General features: G+C 43.1%; 1 protein-coding gene across 1 annotated transcript in view; it reads left to right on the forward strand.

Annotated features, from left to right (window-relative positions):
* The window catches only part of LOC136885355 (nephrin-like), a 424,800-nt gene that overhangs the window by 323,516 nt on the left and 84,576 nt on the right, over nt 1–16,708 (forward strand). Inside the window, exon 6 of the mRNA XM_068230401.1 lies at nt 5,559–5,577. Coding sequence (XP_068086502.1) covers nt 5,559–5,577 — 19 coding nt within the window. The remainder of the gene's footprint in view (nt 1–5,558; nt 5,578–16,708) is intronic.

Raw genomic sequence — 16,708 nt, forward strand, 5'->3', positions numbered from 1 at the left:
CAGGAAATCAAATCCTAACTTGCGGGTACTAGGTTCGTGTTGTTGAAGAGAGGATGGAGTGTGACATTTGTGTCAGCAACATCTCACTGCCTAGAGCTTCGACACCTCTAAATAATTATTATTAAGGAAAGTGCGCACAAATGTGCATAAAATTGGTATACACTGATCGAATAGATACAAAATACATTATTCTTTGCTGTATTCCTTTAGAGTCTTGTGTGTCTGTGTACAAATTGTAAAATGATAACGCTCACACACTTTGTTGCATAGTTTACATAAGCAGTCTTCATCTGGGTCATGGAAGTATGTTTTCACGCACAATTTATGATGAAATCCATGTACAGATAGTTTGGTCCACTCCATCTTCGGTCTAGCATGGCTTCTCTTGTGAAAAATTCCGGCCATATTTCTTCTTGTTTTTCTTTTCTTTTCCTAAGGACTTCTTCTGCTTGTGGTGTAGATGGTAGCTGTAGGATGTACCTCATATCTTCTATGAAAAAGCGTTCTTTTGCAAGCATATACGCTAGTCTTGACGGCGCTGTTTTTGCTATCCCCAGTATTCTTTTCAGGAATCTGGCTTTTACACTTTCTAGGGTTTCTAAGTCGATCATAGTAAGGTGGTCCCAGATGAGATGAACACCATAGGTGAGAGCAGGGAGAATTTTGCTGCGGAAGAGAAGCATTGCTGTTTCTAGCGAGATCATGGTGTGGTTTTCTATGTCGTAGATCCCTCGTATGGCTGCTGCCGTTCTTTCTCTTATGTGTATTCTGTAAGAGGTATCATTAGATTGAAGAGTGATGCCGAGGTATCGGAAATTACCTACTTTTTTCAAGGTCTGTCCTGAAAACGTGATTGTGTCTTGTGCCGCAACTCTTCCTCCTTTTCGAAATGTCATGTAAACAGTTTTGTCTTTATTTAACTGTAGGTCATTTTCGTCAGCCCAGATCTGTAACTTGTCCATTGCTTCCTGGAGGACCTCCCAGTTTCTAGACCCTAGTATCATGTCATCAGCATAGGCGTATAGCACGATTGGAGAGTTCTGTATTATCTTCGTTACATCTGCTGTGGCGATATTAAATAAGATTGGGCTTATTGGATCACCCTGGAGGACCCCATTTGTTTGTGTGATGGGGAACGAGGTTGTTACACCGTCTTCGATTTCAACGAAATTGAATGCTAGCAAATTATTTATTGTAGTGACCAGAGAGTTGTTTTGTCCAATCATATGTTCTAGCTTCTTTATTAACTTGGCTCTGTTCAGAAAATCGAAGGCTTTCGTATAATGAATGAAGACAACGTGAAATTTTCCTCCTCTGTGCCTTAGTGCCTCATGTATGTCGTTTAGTATATTTGCAATTGCATGCAGGGTCCCTCTCCCTTTCCTGAATCCAAATTCCTCCTCCGGAATGTGGATTTCAATTTCCCTCTCAAGTCGCCGGGCGTGAATTCTTGTATAAATCTTGAAGGAGTTGTTCTCTAACGCTATTCCTCTGTATGAGTTTTCATCGTCGGTTTCTCCTTTTCCTTTATAGAGGATTTTAATTCGTGATTGCCTCCAGCTAACTGGGATAAATCCGCTTTCAAGACTTCTATTGAAGTGTTTTGTCCATACGGGATCTAGTATTTCTAGGCAGTCTTGTAGATTTTCAGTATATATATCCCGTCTGGCCCTGCAGCCTTCCGCTTTTTCATGGTAAATACCGTCTCTTTTACTTCTGTAAGGGTTATTGTAGATATTGTTGTATTGTTCTGTTCTCTGATGTCGAGAGCCCGGGATCTGTTTTCTTTGTTGAGAATTGTTGTGAAGTGGGTTTCCCAAGATTCAATGGTTATATGATTTGATTGATTTTGTACTTTTTTCTTCAAGGCTATGTAGGGGTCTTTAAGAGCTCCCTTAGCTTGTATCTTTGCGTGGTCTTACATATAGGCTGATTTCTTGAGAGCTAACAGATCCTTATAGAGTTTTCTTTGACGAGCGTACATTTGAAGATTTGATTTGTTCGTTTGTTGTCTGGCTTGGCGCAGTAGGTGAAGTGTTTTCCTTCGTTCTTCATAACACTCATGAACAAACCAAATTGTTGAGGTCCGTTCTGTTTTGGGTATCATGGCGTTTCTAATGTAGTGTCTAACCGGTCACCACCCTCTAGGACCCCGGAAATATCCCAGCGGTGATGAGGTTAATAACCTTACCCCACCAGTTGAGGGAAAAGAAGGAGATAGGAAAAGAGAGAGAGAGAGAGGGAGAAAAAGAGAGAGAGAGAGAGAGAGAGAGAGAGAGAGACAGAGACACTGGTGTGAAGGTTGCTATTGTGTCCGCCCCAAGAGGGTAGTTTAAGCGAACACAAGAGAAAACAAGGGCGAAAAAGAAGCAACGAGTCACAGTACATCAAAAAATTCCAAGGATAAAAACGGCACCAGCCAACAACATGATACAAAATTACCCAAAAGGAAGAAAAGAGAGACACTTACCCAAAACGTGGAGGAAAAGCGACTTAAGGTCCGTGGACAACCAAACAAGAAAATAGTTGCAGCGCTGCACCAAAAGTGGTAAATGAAAACCAACTTTTAAGTGATATGAAAAAGGAAACTTTAATAGACATTTAAATGAGAGGTAACATTTCAAGATAATATTAGGAGTGGACCTAGGTTCATTATTAATTCAGAAAATACTTTGAACCATATTGTTTAAAAGAAAGTAAATACTTGACTAACAATAATTGGATTAACCTGCAAGAAATTAATATGATTAATAAATAAATACCCAATGAGGCAGCTTTAAAAAAGAAAATGCAGACTTCATTTAACAAAATTAAGGAACTAAATCGTAAAAATCAACAAGGAAAAAAAACAACAGTGACCTCCATACCGTCAAACAAGATAATTAAATATTGATTTAAGTGTGATCGATCACGCGTTTAAGAAAAAAAAAACAAATACCATGTTTAGTAAACAAACCCTAGTCCCATGACCTTTAGGCCGGTTGCCTTTTAACTTTACCACAATTCGTTCCAATTTCTACCAAGGACAATTTCCAAGGGCACACGAAATTAAAGGAAGGAGTTACACTTTTCGCCCAGCCAAAGAACGAGACGAAACGACCAAAGGTAGGCCGAAATAAATCACTTTATATGAAATAAATGCCAACGATACCAGGCAACAAAAATATTTTCATCCCACAAGAACACATCAACCAACAACAACCGCGGTAAAAAAAAACCCCCACAACAATTACCCAAACACACGTTGCCATAGAAACGGACAAAACAAAGCACGGTCTACAAAAGAGAAGAAACCAACGGTTTAAACTCAAAAATAAAACAGAGATCCCGGAAACAATGCAAAAAGAACAAAAAGGAGGAATAAAACCCAAAAGGCAAGGAACCCGAAGGAAAGCTAACCCCGCTACCTTGGAAACTGCGCCTTGGTTCACACCTTATTGTACAATCAAGTGCAAAAAAAACTTTTACAGAATTTTACGATAAACATACAATTTTTTTCCACCGTGCGAACTGCATTCTAAAATGATTAATTGCCGAAACCGTTTCCTAATGTTCACAGACGCACACGATATCCAGCACAATTTTCGAAGAGGAAGTCTTAATCCAAATATTATTATTATTATTATTACAGTTATCTTGAAGTACGCCGAAACACATAAATCTTCTTGCTTCCCCAGAAATACTTTAATCCAAAACAGTTACATACCTTTGAGTCCAGAAAAATTGAGAAGTTCAAACCTTGGCCATTGTTATTGAAGACCGGCAACCACGAGGCCGTGAACTAAAGTTGTTCACCAAGGATCCTGGGGATTATCGTAGCAAAAACATAATCCAGTGAAACAGTAGGAGGCCAGCAACTAATAGAACAAGGGATAATCCCTCTTAAGTTGGTTTCATGGGGGTTTCAGCACCACCATCCGCCGCATAGCGGAACACTCACATACACGTCTATCCATGGCGGCTACAGGACGTCGACTCACATCGGCAAGCAAGCGAGGAGCAGGCCAGTTTTGCCTGGTAGGAGGATTGCGCATGCGCGACCAACCAGAGCTAGGAGAACGCCGCGCGGCTTATATTAGCATAAAACGGGAAGTCGAGCATTGAATTGACACAGATATTCTAGGGCTCACAGGCCAGTTCAAAATGTTTATAAGGGGGAGGCTCACATTATTTAATATCGTCTCAGCCCTCCCGCCCCGAATCGACGACAAAATCTCATGCATAACACGATGATGATGTGGTGGTCACATATATACTAAATTTGGGCGAAGTAGTCCAACAGGAAACGACCACCAAGATTAACTAATTTCAGTTAGAAGTTCACATGACCAGGTTAATAGTCCAATACACAGTTCCATATCACATAGTTTTTAGAAATAATTGGCGGGGTGCGATCAACAACAGTGTCCAGAAACGTTAACCGAGCACTCGGAAAATCACCAGAGTAAAGTTTGTCATCAAATAGAGTGCACAATGACCAGAGTTCGCCAAATATTCAGTTTCACCCAATACACATAGTTTTCAATGCATCAGACAATGATATAGTTTATGACACATGACGCAGTTCACCTTGGGGTTCGGCAACTCTCACACTAATCACAGATATACTGACCAAAACTAAACGAAAACCACATAATTATAAGTCCACGCATCCAGGTTATTTCCTCAAGCACGGTGGTAAATTAATTTTTAATGCACGAATGCCTTTACAAGTCTCCTTTGATATTAAGGAAATGCATGATCTTGTGTTGCAAAGGGAGACAACAGGGGAAATGAAACGCACCGGAAAACCCGAATGGGGGCAAAACCACAAGAAGAGGGAGAAAAAAAAACAAACCAGGAAACTTAAAGTAGGTGAGTATTCAGTTACAGGATCCACAGATCTGCCAATTAACTTTACATAGGCTAGTTACCAACAAACTAGCTGAAGCCCAGAGCTTTCCACTTGGTCCAATATAGTACCGAAGGAAAAGAAGGGTCCATACCACGACAATTAAGAAATCAAAGGGAAACTACATAAAATATACCATGTTACTCTTCCACGAAGGACACTTAGCCATGATACGTGGAGAAACAATTAACAAGAACACATAAAAACATAGGGTACAATCCAACACCTAATACCAACCATGACTAAGACAGATATCCCGAAGAATCATGAACATAACGGAAGGGAAAGCAGTAATATTACTCAAGCACAAATCATCCACAAGAAAAATATATAAGTAAGGGTACGGGACCACTCCAAAGAATAGTCGTCCTTGGAACATATGGTTTAGAATAGCAGGAGTTAAACTAAGAGGGCACATGAATGACCTATCAAATTACACTTTTAGATATTGGAGTGACACACCCACAACTACAGAGTGGCGAACTCGTCAATCAGTCCGAGGGTCAAGAACGAGGGGTTGAGCAAAATACAAACCACACTGGGATCGGCAACTTATCCTAGATCACCAACAAAACACAGGTAAGGACTCAAGCAGAGAAAACTAATTTTTGAACAGACCAACGGGAAACCATCAGGGAGAAGGGACGCAGAAACCCTAGAGTTACAGAGAGGGAAGACAGGCAACAGTAGCATCGATGGGCAATCAGGAGACTCCTATAGGTTACCAGATGGAAAAATCGCGATCAGTCAGTCATCCATAACAGCCACATCAAGGTACAACTACCAAAAATAAATGCACGGGGCAACGTGGTACAGAATAGTAACCACAAACCTAATTCTGCGTGAGGAAGAACAAGTCGAAAATCCCAGAGCCAACAGATAACTAAGAATTGCCCACCCGAAGGTGTACTTCCTCGGAGTAGTGGATACCAAACCAACAACCAAATCTACCGCGACACAGAGGTAAATTAAGGACAAATCACATCCCAACCAAGGTGTCCTGACAGCCAAACAACGTAATCCAAACACGATTACCTAAATAATGACAAGCTAGCAGCACGGGTTATTCATAGAGAGATAAAGGATAACTATCCTCAACGCGTGCTCACAGACCACACAAAACAGCACAATACAAAGCAGAAATTACAACAGCAAACCAGGTACAGACTAAGGACTAGGTCCATTCCACAGAAGCACAAAAGGAGAAATATCCTCAGGAAGGAAGTCCGACAGTACCACCGAAAACTCCACACGCCAACCGGTAGATAAGGAAAATTACACTACGTTACTAACGGTCCACATTTCAAAAGGATCCTAACAACTCACTACAACATTACCAAGTTACAACACAGGAGATACAACCATAATGCTGGCAGGAGTGTACCAACCGAACGCCCACAGAAAAAATCGGAGACAGATTTTCTACATAACCCCAAAACCAAAAGGTTAGGAAGATAAATTCAGCCCAAAAACCCATTACAGGAAAAATAATATAGAGGGTTCACGCATAGAAAACCACCTTTAGAACAGCCGCGAAGAGTGCCCCAAAGTAGGAGTGTCAGATCTCTCAATCATGAATGAATACAAACATCAGTATCCGGAACAGAAACACCTTTAAGACACGGAGTCCATGCAGAAGGCAAACAGGGAACTTATCCGACACCGAATGATCGAAACACACCACAATCAGAAATCGTACAATACTAAAATGGCACAAATAGCAACCCAATCATGACTAAGCACCACACATCTTCAGACACACGCACACAATGAAAGGATGACAAAATGGTAAACACTCAGGCACCAGACACACTCCCTTACATTCCATCTCAGGCACACCATAGCTCAGCAATGATTAAGTCACAAGATGATCAAAGGGTTCAGCGGGAGGAAACCATGCGGAGCCACAGAAGAAACAAAACTTTGAAATTACATACTAAAAGCCTAGAGAAAACAGAGGGACAACAAAGCACAATTTAAGTTAGATGTCATCAGATTTCCCCAATGGAACTTCGTTAGCGCAATACATAAGCATAAGGTTAGATAACGAGGATATCAATTCCAAGGTATTAATACCACCATCACAAGACAATAAAGGAAAGACAATTTCTAACTCAAGGATCCACACCTAGAAACCGTAACATACAAGAAGTACTAAATTAGAGTCACCAACACGAGGCACAGAAGGACCAGATTGGCTCGCTCGCCACCCCACAGTATGTGTGCTAAATTCACTAACGATACAGGTCAGTTACCAAAGGTGCATCCATCCAGCGGAAGATGCGGTACAATTTGCCAGATTAACCGGGTTTAATTTGAGAAACATGAACGCGCCTAATACGCCTTGCTACAGGGTCGCTTACTAAAATAGAAACGGGAGACAAGAACTCCAACACAGTGCACGGGCCTTGGTACCTAGGGGCAAGTTTTGCCGAAAACTTATTCACGGCCTTACTCATTGGGTAGCACTTAACATACACGAGATCACCAACATTGAATTTTGACGGTTTCCTACCTTTATCGTACTGCCTTTTGACCTTTTCGTATGACACAGCTAGATTCCTTTTTGCTTCGTTCCAGATCTTTTGAACATCATTAGGCCTAGATAGGTCTGGGAGAAGATCCTCAATACATAGCAGGTTAGACATAGGGGAGTACGGAGTATAGCCAAACATTAAAGACATAGGCGTCTTACCATGGGACTCATGAGTAGCGGAATTGAAAGCATGTGCCAACCAATGCAGACAGGAGTCCCATTTGGACTGGTTGTCATGATGATACGCTATCAACGCAGATTTTAAGTTCCGATTCAACCTCTCTGCATAAGAAGGATTTGGATAGTATGGAATAGTGGTGACATGTGAAATGCCCAACTCAAACAGATATCTTTTGAAGGAGTTACTGGTGAAAGAACTAGCGTTGTCAGATACTAAGAACTTAGGTGGGCCAAATGATGCAAAGATGGAATTTAGACAGGAGATAGAGGTACGTGAATTAGTGGACCTGGTGGGAAAGATCCAACAGAACCGGGAGAAGGCATCTATACAGACAAAAATGTGGGTGTTTCCCAAGGAAGATCGGGGGAGGGGTCCTACGAAATCTATGAACAGTCGTTCCATGGGGCGCGACGCTTGTGATGAAGACAATAATCCCACCCGGTTATTCAAATTAGGTTTGCTGATGGCGCAAGATTTACAAGATTTGACCATGTTCCTGATATCACTATCCATTTTCTTCCAAACAAAGAATTGCCTGATTTTCAAACGAGTTTTGAAATTTCCTAGATGACCGCCAAGGGGTGAACAGTGGTAATACTTGAAAATGACAGGTACCAGAACTTTAGGAACGACAATTTTGGAATTATGGTCCTTGCGACCCTTACAACAGAGAACACCCTTAGATAAGGAGTAAGGTTTCACTTCGATCCCGCTACTGATTGTATCAATGATCCTTTTCAGATCCGGATCAGTTTTTTGATGATCTCCAATTTCTTGATACAGCAATGGGGAGTCGGTGAGGATGGCACTAACTCCAACGGTATTGACAGCAAGCTTATCGACACATGGGTTGGCTTCCGCACAAGGATCACCTTCAAACATCCTGCTCAAGCCATCGGCAATGACGTTCTCAGACCCACGAATGTGGCGAACATTGAAATTAAAGGATGAGATCCGTAATGCCCATCTAGTTATCCTACCGGTCCTTTTGGGACGGTTCAACACCCAAGAAAGAGCCTGATTGTCGGTTTCCAGATCAAAGTTGACGTGTTCAATGAAAGATCGAAATTTCTCCAGAGCAAATAGCACAGCTAGACACTCTAGTTCATAAATGGAGTACTTAGACTCCAGATCATTGAGGACCCTGGATACGTAGGCCACGGGCCTACGCCCATCTTCATGTTCTTGTAACAGAACGCCAGCGATAGCACGCCCAGAGGCATCAGTTTGGACAATGAAACGTTTCTCGAAATCAGGAATAGCTAACAACGGTGCATTAATCAGAGCGACCTTCAATGAATTGAAAGCTTCCTCCTGGGCTTTACCCCAAGTAAACTTTACATTCTTTTTCCTAAGGTCGTTCAACGGGGCAGCCACTTCAGCAAAGTTAGGGATGAATTTTCTAAAGAAATTGACCATACCAATGAATCGAGCAACGCCCTTGACATCTTTGGGAGGTGGAAAATCCCTAATGGCTTGAGTTCTGGAATGATCTATGGAAACGCCTTCAGAAGAAACTACATGTCCCAAGAAAGACATGCTGGGTCTGGCGAAAGCTACCTTTGATAACTTCACTGTAAGGCCTGCTTTCCTTAACCGTAGCAATACTTCCCTAACGTGCACCATATGTTCCTCGAAGGTATTCGAATAAATTAATAAATCGTCCAGGTAATTAAAGACATAGCTGAACTTAATGTCAGAGAGAATGGAATTTAACAACCTCGACAACACAGCTGCTCCACAGCTTAGCCCGAACGGGAGTCTGAGGAACTCATACAAGTTCCAGTCGGTGATGAAGGCAGTGAGGGGAATTGATCTCTTCGATAATGGCACTTGGTAATAAGCCTGGTTCAAATCCAGGACAGTGAAAAATTTCGCACCTGAGAACCATCCAAAACAAGTATGAAGGTCGGGTAGGGGAATAGATTGGAGTACAATCTTATTATTTAGAGCCCTATAATCAATCACAGCACGATAACCACCAGAAGGTTTGGGTACCAAGAACACAGGGGACGCATACGGGGAAGTCGAAGGTCTGATCACTCCGTCTCTTTCCATTTGCTCAATGATTTTCTTTAATTCCAACATACGGGGTGGGGAAAGGCGATAAGGAGGGGATCGAACAGGCTGCAGGTCAGACAACTCAATGTCGTACTCGAGTACGTTGGTCAAGCCTAACTTGCTAGTGAACACATCGGGAAATTCCCTGCAAAGATCACGAATTTGCCGTGCTTCGGCATCTCCTAAGTGATTCAGATCAAGCCGATCGATGTCACTAGACATATCTGACACAGGATAACCCACACACAAAACTTTAGGCAATTTCAAGGGAACGTTAATCAATTCAAATTTCAGGTCAGGAGAAAATTTAAAAAAGAAATTTCGACACTGAGGATCCAAAACGACACCAGCCCAAGATAGAAAATTGGTACCCAGAATAATGTTACATGATAAATTGGATGTCACCAAGCACTTGATCTTCCAAGTGAAATTCCCAATCCTTAACTTGACCTTCACAGTCCCCAAAATATTTAAAAACTGACAATTAGCCGAAACGCATCTTAGATTAGAGGGTTTTATTTCCGGAAGTTTACACGAGGATTTCTTTTGACAATACCAGGCATAATTCATCAAGCATACTGCGCTTCCAGTATCAAGAAGAGCATCTACGGGTTCATTGTTGACTTCGACAAATGTGCACGTGCCAGAGGAGGGGGCATGAGCAGAAATACTATTGCACCTAGGGGGACACACCGGTTTCTTACGAGATTCAGGGTTTACAAACTTAGAATTGGCAGACTTTGCCCTTTCCCTTTCTAGTCATTGAGTACCATTTCTGTCTACCAAGGGGCACTTTCTTTTAACATGCTGTCTAGAGCCACAGGAATAGCAAGCGCCTGGACCACGTCTAACGTCAGGGCAGGAATTTCTTAGATGACTTCGGGACCCACAGTTGTAACATTTACGGGCATTCCCTACTTTAGGTGTTGACGGAAGGACAGGACAATTGGTAGTAGTAGGGGGAGGGAAATTCACAGGTCTGGAGGCATCCCCATGTTTGACATCTTCAGCAAAGGAACAGGCCTCTTCCAATTCTTGAAAGGTAGTAGGGCAACGGGTTAAGGAAAGATAGGAGCGGTACGCAGGAGATATTCCTTTTAAAATTCTAGAGACCATTTCACTTTCTGGCACAGAAATTCTAAAAACCTTGCAAAAGAATCGCAGATCCAGCACATAAGTTAGCAAGTTCTCATGCAGGAACTGGGTCCGGAAACAGTGTTGGGGCACAAGACTTTGGAGAGCAAGAGAGGGAATAAATTTGGAAAGGACAAGTTCATGAAAGGTACTAATCGATAAATTTTTAGAGATAGCTTCAGAAATTTCTCTCTTTAGAATCCCTTCACAGTGAGGGAAGAGGGCGCGGAAAATCCCCAAATCGTCAACTGAGTACACATTACCAGTCTCGGTTAACTCCACCAGAAACCGTAAGAATCGAATACACTCATCGATAGAATTTACAGAAAAGGACTTCACTCCCCGAAAGACTTCCTTTAAACAGTTAGGCGATGACGCCGAATTTAGCTTAGAGACTAAGGTTTCCAGTAAAGGAGCAGTCACACAGCACTGACCTTGGGCATGGGTCGAGGACACAATTTGGTGGGAAGGGACACTCGGGGTGGGTACAGTAGGGTTAAGTGCAGTAGAAATAGAACAATTCTCCATATCTCTGTTAATCAACAGCAAGTCTAGATCAGAGGTGATGCCAGAAACCACCGTTAACAATCTAGCACATTCTGACACAAAAACAGAATCAGGCTTAATAGATAATAAATCCTGAATTCGACCCGAGTAGTGGTCAGCTCTGGCCCTCAGCCGGTTTACTTGGGCTTTGGACGGAGGCAATTCAATAAACTCTTCGCGAATAATATTAATTTCGTTAAGATTGTCACAGATCAGGTTAAGGTACTCACCCACTCGACTCCTGTCAATAGAAAATACATTAATGGGGACCTGGGAGTTGGCTGATAGCAAGGCAGCACACTCAGCGACAGTACGGGCAGGTTCAAGGCCACGAATTGATAACTCGTACTCCAATTCGGCACGACGCAGGAAGGAGGGGTTCGTAACGGCACGCGCCATGGTAGCAAACATGGAACAAAATAATCAAAAAAAATTACACAAGATCCTTGCACTCCCTTTTACAATAGTTATTGACAATAACACCTTTAGTTTTTTAAGTCTTTGGTTTCCATTCACCAACATTCACTACAGCACTGCGCCAAGCAAGGGTAGGAGGGGAGGAAAATAGGCTCACAAGGCAGAAACAACAGAGATTAGGCAGCAGAGCAACAACAGTGGAACAACAAACAACCACCGCTCTGATACCACTCTCACCGGTCACCACCCTCTAGGACCCCGGAAATATCCCAGCGGTGATGAGGTTAATAACCTTACCCCACCAGTTGAGGGAAAAGAAGGAGATAGGAAAAGAGAGAGAGAGAGAGGGAGAAAAAGAGAGAGAGAGAGAGAGAGAGAGAGAGAGAGAGAGAGAGAGAGACAGAGACACTGGTGTGAAGGTTGCTATTGTGTCCGCCCCAAGAGGGTAGTTTAAGCGAACACAAGAGAAAACAAGGGCGAAAAAGAAGCAACGAGTCACAGTACATCAAAAAATTCCAAGGATAAAAACGGCACCAGCCAACAACATGATACAAAATTACCCAAAAGGAAGAAAAGAGAGACACTTACCCAAAACGTGGAGGAAAAGCGACTTAAGGTCCGTGGACAACCAAACAAGAAAATAGTTGCAGCGCTGCACCAAAAGTGGTAAATGAAAACCAACTTTTAAGTGATATGAAAAAGGAAACTTTAATAGACATTTAAATGAGAGGTAACATTTCAAGATAATATTAGGAGTGGACCTAGGTTCATTATTAATTCAGAAAATACTTTGAACCATATTGTTTAAAAGAAAGTAAATACTTGACTAACAATAATTGGATTAACCTGCAAGAAATTAATATGATTAATAAATAAATACCCAATGAGGCAGCTTTAAAAAAGAAAATGCAGACTTCATTTAACAAAATTAAGGAACTAAATCGTAAAAATCAACAAGAAAAAAAACAACAGTGACCTCCATACCGTCAAACAAGATAATTAAATATTGATTTAAGTGTGATCGATCACGCGTTTAAGAAAAAAAAACAAATACCATGTTTAGTAAACAAACCCTAGTCCCATGACCTTTAGGCCGGTTGCCTTTTAACTTTACCACAATTCGTTCCAATTTCTACCAAGGACAATTTCCAAGGGCACACGAAATTAAAGGAAGGAGTTACACTTTTCGCCCAGCCAAAGAACGAGACGAAACGACCAAAGGTAGGCCGAAATAAATCACTTTATATGAAATAAATGCCAACGATACCAGGCAACAAAAATATTTTCATCCCACAAGAACACATCAACCAACAACAACCGCGGTAAAAAAAAACCCCCACAACAATTACCCAAACACACGTTGCCATAGAAACGGACAAAACAAAGCACGGTCTACAAAAGAGAAGAAACCAACGGTTTAAACTCAAAAATAAAACAGAGATCCCGGAAACAATGCAAAAAGAACAAAAAGGAGGAATAAAACCCAAAAGGCAAGGAACCCGAAGGAAAGCTAACCCCGCTACCTTGGAAACTGCGCCTTGGTTCACACCTTATTGTACAATCAAGTGCAAAAAAAACTTTTACAGAATTTTACGATAAACATACAATTTTTTTTCACCGTGCGAACTGCATTCTAAAATGATTAATTGCCGAAACCGTTTCCTAATGTTCACAGACGCACACGATATCCAGCACAATTTTCGAAGAGGAAGTCTTAATCCAAATATTATTATTATTATTATTACAGTTATCTTGAAGTACGCCGAAACACATAAATCTTCTTGCTTCCCCAGAAATACTTTAATCCAAAACAGTTACATACCTTTGAGTCCAGAAAAATTGAGAAGTTCAAACCTTGGCCATTGTTATTGAAGACCGGCAACCACGAGGCCGTGAACTAAAGTTGTTCACCAAGGATCCTGGGGATTATCGTAGCAAAAACATAATCCAGTGAAACAGTAGGAGGCCAGCAACTAATAGAACAAGGGATAATCCCTCTTAAGTTGGTTTCATGGGGGTTTCAGCACCACCATCCGCCGCATAGCGGAACACTCACATACACGTCTATCCATGGCGGCTACAGGACGTCGACTCACATCGGCAAGCAAGCGAGGAGCAGGCCAGTTTTGCCTGGTAGGAGGATTGCGCATGCGCGACCAACCAGAGCTAGGAGAACGCCGCGCGGCTTATATTAGCATAAAACGGGAAGTCGAGCATTGAATTGACACAGATATTCTAGGGCTCACAGGCCAGTTCAAAATGTTTATAAGGGGGAGGCTCACATTATTTAATATCGTCTCAAGTGGTTGATAGTTTCTAGAGCAGAATCTGTTTGGTCTGCTTCAATGAGCTGTGATGCTAATTCTACCTTTGTTTGGTTTGCCTGTAGTTTATCGATGTCTAGTTTTCTTGATCCTGTTTGTGACAGTTTTACTTTGTCTTGGCAATTCTTTCTTACTCTGAAAGTCGCATAGATTGGTAAATGTTTCTGAGATGTTTTGTCATTTTGCTATTTGGTGATGCATAAAGGTGATCCCTCTGCCTCGGAAGAAGATGAGATCGATAGTGCTAGTTCCACCTCTAAATGGAACTGATTATACACTGACTGACAGAGCAAATGCAACACCAAGAAGGAGTGGTCAGAACTTTATGCCAATTGCAGGGTAGACTGACGTCACTGAGGTATGCTCATGATGTGAAATGCGCCGCTGTGCTGCGCACGTAGCGAACGATAAATGGGACACGGCGTTGGCGAATGGCCCACTTCGTACCGTGATTTCTCAGCCGACAGTCATTGTAGAACGTGTTGTCGTGTGCCACAGGACACGTGTATAGCTAAGAATGCCAGGCCGCCGTCAACGGAGGCATTTTCAGCAGACAGACGACTTTACGAGGGGTATGGTGATCGGGCTGAGAAGGGCAGGTTGGTCGCTTCGTCAAATCGCAGCCGATACCCATAGGGATGTGTCCACGGTGCAGCGCCTGTGGCGAAGATGGTTGGCGCAGGGACATGTGGCACGTGCGAGGGGTCCAGGCGCAGCCCGAGTGACGTCAGCACGCGAGGATCGGCGCATCCGCCACCAGGCGGTGGCAGCCCCGCACGCCACGTCAACCGCCATTCTTCAGCATGTGCAAGACACCCTGGCTGTTCCAATATCGACCAGAACAATTTCCCGTCGATTGGTTGAAGGAGGCCTGCACTCCCGGCGTCCGCTCAGAAGACTACCATTGACTCCACAGCATAGACGTGCACGCCTGGCATGGTGCCGGGCTAGAGCGACTTGGATGAGGGAATGGCGGAACGTCGTGTTCTCCGATGAGTCACGCTTCTGTTCTGTCACTGATAGTCACCGCAGACGAGTGTGGCGTCGGCGTGGAGAAAGGTCAAATCCGGCAGTAACTGTGGAGCGCCCTACCGCTAGACAACGCGGCATCATGGTTTGGGGCGCTATTGCGTATGATTCCACGTCACCTCTAGTGCGTATTCAAGGCACGTTAAATGCCCACCGCTACGTGCAGCATGTGCTGCGGCCGGTGGCACTCCCATACCTTCAGGGGCTGCCCAATGCTCTGTTTCAGCAGGATAATGCCCGCCCACACACTGCTCGCATCTCCCAACAGGCTCTACGAGGTGTACAGATGCTTCCGTGGCCAGCGTACTCTCCGGATCTCTCACCAATCAAACACGTGTGGGATCTAATTGGACGCCGTTTGAAAACTCTGCCCCAGCCTTGTACGGACGACCAACTGTGGCAAATGGTTGACAGAGAATGGAGAACCATCCCTCAGGACACCATCCGCACTCTTATTGACTCTGTACCTCGACGTGTTTCTGCGTGCATCGCCGCTCGCGGTGGTCCTACATCCTACTGAGTCGATGCCGTGCGCATTGTGTAACCTGCATATCGGTTTGAAATAAACAACAATTATTCATCCGTGCCGTCTCTGTTTTTTCCCCAACTTTCATCCCTTTCGAACCACTCCTCCTTGGTGTTGCATTGTTACTGTCAGTCAGTGTACATCAGGACAGAGGAGGAGTTCGATACCCAAAACCTGGTTTTGTTGCTCTGGTGAACCATCTGCAGGAGTTCGTTTAAGCTGCTGTGCCTTATTGTCGATGTCCTTCATGCGTACGAGCGTAATACGAGGACTTGCGACGTCTTCCCTTTCAGAATACCGGGCGAGTTGGCCGTGCGGTTAGGAGCGCGCAGCTATGAGCTTGCATCCGGGAGATAGTGGGTTCGAACCCCACGGTCGGAAGCCCTGAAGTTGGTTTTCCGTGGTTTCCCATTTTCACACCAGGCAAATTCTGGGCTGTACCTTAATTAAGGCCACGGCCGCTTCCTTCCCATTCCTAGGCCTTTCCTATCCCATCATCGCCATAAGACCCATCTGTATCGGTGCGACGAAAAACAAATATCAAAAAAACTTTCAGAATGTGTTTTGTTACAGTGTGAGGTCAAAGAACATCAGCAAACTGTTAGTGAAATTATCCTAACCAAGTTCGTAAGACCTCTATTATTTGATATTGCGTTGGCAAGAACACAAAAAGTACGGTACCACTCAAAGCCTTCGTCCAGGAAAATCTTTAAATTGTGCATGAAGAGGCCAACTGCGACTTCGTGCAGGTAATATTGCCGATATGTAATATTACTGATGTAATTTACGAGATTCAGTGAACATATGACCATACTGCATAGTGTTTTGTAGGCTGTCGTCATTAGAATAAGTCTAGAACATTGTGCGTCTATGTCTGCCATCTACCGGAGAAATGTTGTCGCAGCGTAGTCGCAAAAAGGCTCGCATAGAGCAGGCAGTATAGGAGGATCGAGACGGCGGTGGTTCTTACTTACTCTTTCGTTCATCCAGAAAGTTACGTGTTACCTCGGAATAATTATTATCCACTACACTGTGATAACTTATCGAAATCTTACTCATTTTA

Source organism: Anabrus simplex, chromosome 14 (assembly GCF_040414725.1).
Source record: "Anabrus simplex isolate iqAnaSimp1 chromosome 14, ASM4041472v1, whole genome shotgun sequence".
Classification (NCBI taxonomy): domain Eukaryota; kingdom Metazoa; phylum Arthropoda; class Insecta; order Orthoptera; family Tettigoniidae; genus Anabrus; species Anabrus simplex.